This window comes from Akebia trifoliata, chromosome 3, assembly GCF_017979445.1.
Source record: "Akebia trifoliata isolate Shusen 1 chromosome 3, ASM1797944v1, whole genome shotgun sequence".
Classification (NCBI taxonomy): Eukaryota; Viridiplantae; Streptophyta; class Magnoliopsida; order Ranunculales; family Lardizabalaceae; genus Akebia; species Akebia trifoliata.
Genome location: NC_141377.1, coordinates 9,714,670 through 9,721,618, shown reverse-complemented (window position 1 = coordinate 9,721,618; position 6,949 = coordinate 9,714,670). Strand labels below are relative to the sequence as shown.

The 6,949-nt window shown below is 34.8% G+C and overlaps 1 protein-coding gene across 1 annotated transcript; it reads left to right on the top strand.

Annotated features, from left to right (window-relative positions):
- Positions 1–2,922: 2,922 nt before the first annotated feature.
- On the top strand, positions 2,923–5,674 carry LOC147405936 (cytochrome P450 CYP749A22-like). Its single transcript, XM_086433832.1, has 5 exons — positions 2,923–3,378; positions 3,467–3,690; positions 3,847–4,079; positions 4,342–4,726; positions 4,839–5,674. The coding sequence occupies exons 1-5, from the start codon at positions 3,075–3,077 to the stop codon at positions 5,262–5,264; spliced, it is 1,572 nt and encodes a 523-aa protein (XP_086289958.1). The 5' UTR covers positions 2,923–3,074; the 3' UTR covers positions 5,265–5,674.
- The last annotated feature ends 1,275 nt before the right edge of the window (positions 5,675–6,949 follow it).

Below are 6,949 nucleotides of genomic sequence, written 5' to 3'. Positions count from 1 at the left end.
ATTCCCAAATTTGTAACCCTTATTTTGAAAAATGTTTGGCACAATGTTGGGCTCTCTTTAGGGTTTCCGAATGCTTCCCTATATATATAGGGTGGAGTTCAGAGACCCTACAGAAAGCCAAACATTGTGCCAAATATTTTTTCAATGTATGAGTTAGAAGTTTCAGAATGGATTGATTTTTTGTGAGGATGATTTTTATGATGAGGATATCATCCTCACAAAAAAATGAGCCCATTCCAAAACTTCTAACCCCATCAAAAGTGATTTACAAAAATTGGACGGTCCACGATTTTTCAACTTGTAAACTTGGCTTAAAAGTTTTGGAATGAGCTGATTTTTATGAGGATGATCTCTTAACCATAGAGATCATCCCCACAAAAAATCAACCCATTCTGAAACTTCTAATCCCTATTTTGAAAAATGTTTGGCACAGCGTTTGGTTTTCTTTAGGGCCTCCAAACACTCCCCATATATATATATATATATATATATATATATATATATATATAGGGTAGCGATCAATGGCCAACAGTTTGGCAAACATTTTGGCAAACACATTTTTCAAAACATGGGTTAGAGGTCTTGGAATGGGCTGATTTTTGGTGAGGATGATCTCTATGGTGAGGAGATCATCATCACCAAAAATCAGCCCATTCCAAAACTTCTAACCTCATCAAAAATGGTTTACAAAAAATGGACGGTTCACGATTTTTCAACTTGTAAAATGGGGCTAGAAGTTTTGGAATGAGCTGATTTTTGGTGAGGATGATCTCCTCACCGTAGACATCATCCTCACCAAAAATCAGCCCATTCCAAGACCTCTAACCCATGTTTTGAAAAAGTGTTTGCCAAAATGTTTTGCCAAACTGTTGGCCACGGATAGGGACCCATATATATATATATATATATATATATATATATAATGAGAGAGAGTAGTCTACCATTCCGAAACTTCTAACCCCTATATGTATATGGGGGCAGATCATGGGACATATGTAAAAACAATGGATTTTCAAAGTATGGGTTCGAGGTTTTGGATTGGGCTGATTTTTTGTGAGGATGGTCTCTATAATGAGAAGATCATCCACACAAAAAATCAACTTAATTTGAAACTTGTAAGTACATCAAAAGTGGTTTACAAATTATTGGTAAAAAACTACGGTCCACATTCTAAATCACTTTTGATGGGGTTAGAAGTTTTAGATTGGACTGATTATTTTTAGGATGATTTTCTCATCATAAAGATCATCCTCACAAAAAAATCAACTCAATCCAAAACTTTTAACCCATATTTTGAAAATTTTTATTATTACATTGTTTTTACATGTGTCCCATGATCTGTCCCATGTATATATATATATATGGATGGGGATGGTTCACGGGACATAAATAAAATCATATGTAAAAACAATGGTTTTTTAAAATATGGGTTAGAAGTTTTGGATTGAGCTGATTCTTTGTTAGGATGATCTCTATGATGAATAGATCATCCTCACAAAAAATCAGCCCAATCCGAACTTTCTAACCCCATCAAAAGATATTTAGAATGTGGACCATCTATTTTTTACCAATAGTTTGTAATCACTTTTGATTGATTTCAAAGTTTCAGATTATGTTACTTTTTTGTGAGGATAATTTTCTCAACATAGAGATCATCCTCACAAAAAATCAGCTCAATCCAAAATTTCTAACCCATATTTAGAAAAATCATTGTTTTTACATGTGATTTTTCTTATATATATATATCCTACAATTCTCATTTATAATGAAAATTGCTCAGATCCAATAGTTATAAAGTATAGATCATTAAAAAGGCTAATTTTTTTGTATCAAGCTGTACTTGGGTTTGGATCCAAATTTCATGTGTCAAGTGGGCTGAAAGGGTGTGCCAATTGAATTGGGGGATGGTTAGTTGTGACATTCGTCTAATTTTTTGCTCACAGTACAACTCAACAATCGATTGACATATGGTGCAGATGGCGTAAGCAATGGAGAGAAATTTTCTCTCTCCTGCCGTGCATAGGGGTGTCAATGGGTACCTATTTACCCAGAATCAAAATCGAAAATCCCGATTCCGATTCTCTTTTTATTGGAATTGATTAGAGTCAGGTCTAATATGGATTCGAACCGATAAGAGCCGGAACCATTAAGTTTTATCCGATGGATACCTGCGGATATCCAGAACCGATTTATTTTGTCATTTATTTTTACATTATACATGATTCAAGTTAATCCTATATTTTAAAATTAACATATATGATATAAAACTCTTCAAATTTCATATAAGCTAAATATTTGAGTTTAATAAGAGTCATTTCTTTTTAAATTTATTACTTGTAAAAAAAATACATTTTAATATTTGAAAATAAAAGTCATTAAATCATTATTTTAATGGAATAAATTATTATTAAGTTGATACTTTACAAATAATATGTTATTTTTTAGAAATGATTTTAAAATAATTTTTCTCATTCGATTATTGAGAATCGGAATCGATGGGTACCCGTGATTTTTGATGGTTCTGATTCTGGTTCCACTTATTTTAAAATCGAAATCAGAATCGACAAGAATCGAAATCGATAAAATATAAAGGTTATGGTTCCAAATATCATAGGAACCGAACCGAAACCGACCCATTGACACCTCTAGCCGTGCATCCTCTACCTATGGATTTTAATTTTAAGATTTCGAATTTAAAAAGGTCATCGGATTCAGATGAATTATCATATTGGCAATTCTAAATCACAACCTTCTTGATTTCTTTAAAAATCATCATTAAAAATCACTGTGACATCTCCTCCAAAGAATTCTTTCCTCTTCGAGACAAAAACGTAACATCTTAGAAATTAAAGTTAAAAAGGGCATCTATAAGATTAATCTTCCCCTCCCCATATTTTGTGATGTCCCCTCCAAAGAATTCTTTCCTCTTCGAGACAAAAAAAAGTAACATCTTAGAAATTAAAGTTAAAAAGGGCATCTGAAAGATAAATCTTCCCTTCCACATATTTTGTGATGATAAAGATGCAAGATTTCTTAAAAAACAAAACATAGTTAGGGTTGGAAAACTGGATGAAATGTTGAGTTTACTTGAAAACATGGGTGTTGGAATTCCAACACTCTTGGTTTCAACTACTCTGTGTTTGATCCCCCTTTTAAGTCTCATCATCAAGTTCTTTTACAGAGTATGGTGGAATCCAATTCAGATACAAAGTATGTTGAGGTCACAAGGAATCAAAGGCCCATCTTACAGATTCATCCATGGAAACAACAAAGAAGTTTTAGATATGAAAAGGAACTCCATGAGCAGGCCAATGAAGTTGTCACATGATATCCTTCCAAGAATTCAACCTCACATACACTCATGGATCAACATATATGGTAAGGACTATATATTGATATAACTTAGTTCCTAACTTGATCAGGAATTGAATTCCTAGTGTTTTTTTCTTCCTTTTCTATTGAATAGGGAGGAATTTTGTCACTTGGCATGGTTCTAAGGCTCAATTGATTATAACCGAACCCGATCTGATCAAAGAAGTTCTATACAATAAACATGGAGTGTACACGAAACCGAAGTTTAGAGATTACATAAAGAAGCTGTTAGGAGATGGGCTTGCAGGCTCAGAAGGAAAAAAGTGGTATAAGCACCGTAAGTTGGCTGACCGTGCTTTCCACGCAGAGAATTTGAAAGTAAGTCACACCATCACCACCATCACCACCACCTGCATTAGTTTTTGTTGTTTTTGAATCATTTGAAAAGCCCATTAAGTATGTTTATGATCATGGTTAATTAATTTACATGTCAATATATTTAAATTATGTAGAATTTTAATGGTTGGTAAGTAGGGAATGGTTCCAGCAATGATATCTAGTGTGGAGATGATGCTTAAGAGGTGGAGAGAACGGGAATCGAAGGAGATAGAAATATTTCAAGAATTTAAAGTTACAACAGCTGATATAATTTCCAGGGCAGCTTTTGGAAGCAGTTACTTAGAAGGACAGAAAATCTTTGAGATGCTCAACAAGCTGGCTGCAATTGCTGCTGAAAATGTTTATAAAATAAGACTCCCTGGTATTGGGTAAGCTTTCATTTTGTTTTTAGAAAAATTCCAAAAGTTTCAAGAAAATGGATAATGGGCCTCATATATGACCTACAGTCATCATACCCCATTATGAGAGGAGCTTTAACTCTCTTTCTATTAAATCCAATTCAATATAAATTTTTTGTGACAACACAATTAAACCCTGAAAATTGCAAGGATATTGTCAATATTTACTATCTGTTCAATCTTCTGTTTGTCTGTCTTAACCTCATTTGATCAAAATTCTCATTTTTCATAGAAAGCTTTTGAAAACGAGTGACGAAATTGAATCGGAGAGACATGAGGATGGAATACGAAAATCTTTTATACAAATAATACAGAGAAGGGAGGAGAAGATAAAGATGGGAGAATTAGATGACTATGGTTGTGATTATCTTGGATTACTTGTAAAGGCAAATCAGGAAAGTGATGAAAGCAAGAGAATTTCAATAGATGACATGATTGATGAATGCAAGACATTTTACTTTTCCGGGCATGAAACAACTTCCACTTCACTTACATGGACTGTTCTTCTTCTAGCCCTCAACACAGATTGGCAAGAGAAAGCTAGGTTGGAAGTAATGGAGTTATTTGGTTCAGAAAATCCGACTCTAGATGATAATGGTATCACAAAGTTGAAAGTGGTACGTTGTTGGGTCTATCGAAAGCAATTTTTTTTTACACAAGCCATACATTATGTAAAAGCATTAATCTCTTCAAGATCATTGTAGTTAATTTCTTCTTTGTTTCTTGCAGATGACGATGATCATTAATGAATCTTTAAGGTTATATCCTCCTGCTCTTAACATAATTAGAAGTACTTCAAAGAAAGTAAAACTGGGAGAGCTACTCCTTCCACAAAATATAGAATTGATCATTCCTCCTCTAGTAGTTCACAATGATCGGAAAATTTGGGGAGATGACGTTCACCTTTTCAAACCAGAAAGATTTTCTGAAGGGGTCACGAAAGCAGCTAAAAACACCATGGGCTTTCTTCCGTTTGGTATGGGCCCTCGCACTTGTGTAGGATTGAATTTTGCAGCCACTGAAGTGAAGCTTGCTCTGTCTATGATCCTACAACGCTATGCCTTCACTCTTTCACCATCTTATGTGCATTCCCCTATTCAACACCTCACGAGTCGTCCTCAACATGGTGTTCATATCATTCTCCATCCATTGTAAATATGGGATATGGGTTGTTGCATAATCGGACATCGATCCCAAATGAATGCTTGTCAAGAATCATGGGTGATGTGGTCTGCAGTTTATGAATAAGATTAGAATTTTGATAAAATGACTCCCCCACATGGCATACTCAATCGACTCCCCCAGAAGTGACATGTTCTAGAACCATATATCTATACTCCTTGGGGCACACATCATGTACGGGGAGTCAATTGATTATTTCCATGTGGGGGAGCCATTTTATCATTACTCATTAAATAATGTTTGCATTTAAATAAAAAAGAAACCTAAGTTTGATGTGTATTATTGGTTGGTGTAGACAAGAAGCCACCGATCAGAAAACCTTGCTTGCTTTAGCTTTTATCACATAATAAGATAAGAATGTGTATTGCTTTTCAGACTCAAAATTGTGTTTTATCATAACAAACAAGAACTGTAATACTCTTGTCCATTACTATCAAACTCTCTCATTTGATGGTTTTTCTCTACTAATCAAATATTGTAATTACAGAGGAGAGACCCTTTGGGGATGATTTATTTGGCCCTTCTTGTTACAACATGTTGAGCTTCTCAGACATTTTTTCCTTCTGGAGCATCTACTATAGTTCTAATGTTAGTTCAAATATTAGTGTAGGTAAAGAAACAAATCTCCATGACCTATTAATTTGAGTAATATTGATGTTCTGTTTTAGGTCCTCATAGACAAAACTATTATATTTGTTAGTTTTGCTTGATATTACATATTGCAAAGATATGGTCATGCATAGTATTAGCCTATTTGGGCTTACATTGAGATTTAAATGTCCTCGACACTCCTATAACATATGCATACTAAAAGAAGTCTATCTCATTAGCTATTTAGCTTAACTGCAAAGCCAACTGTTTTTAAGCTTCGAGACATTTGTGTATTATTTAGAAATGTGAACTTGTAGATGGTTCAATTTGCAAGCAAGTGTTTTCCAGGATCAAATAAAGAGAAGTGCACAACTATGAATGCTCATGACTGCTTCTTGTGACACACGGTCGGTGGCCATCATCTCAGAGGAGAGCGGTCTCCTAACGAAGTATTCATCCCTCTCTCTCTCTTCATTTCAATAAATTCTATGGTTTCTACATATAGTACATACAACTGGTCTTAATCCGTAGCTATTACAGCTTGAAATGGAGAATGTGGATAGATTGATGCCATGTTGCACCAAACAGGTGGCTCCAGGGGGCGGAGCTAGGATTTTCTCCCGGGGATAGCGGGGGGGGGGGGGGGTAGTGGGTAGTGAGGTGTTAAATCATAGTTAATGGTGACATTGAAGAGCTTGAAGATCACTGACTGTTTTTGGTTACAGGTTGAAAAGGAAGGGCATTTAGGTCATTTCACATTAGTTTATGAGAGAAGACCTAAGTCAAGAGGACACCTACCTGCCCCCCTTAACCTTGATCTTCTCCAATAGACGATGTAAAATGACCTCATTAACCTCGGTTTCACCTTGAAACCTAAACCCTTTGAATTCTCTTCTTATAATCAGTCATCTTCAACTTATTCGATACATTTTTTTACACTAGTTTCAAACTTAAGTTTAATCTACCTTATCCTTCAAATCTAAAGAACTAGATAGGTTTTTGTGAAGTAGAAGAAGATGAAAATTTTGATATTCTAAGCAGAGGGATTAAGGCAATGTACAAAAAGA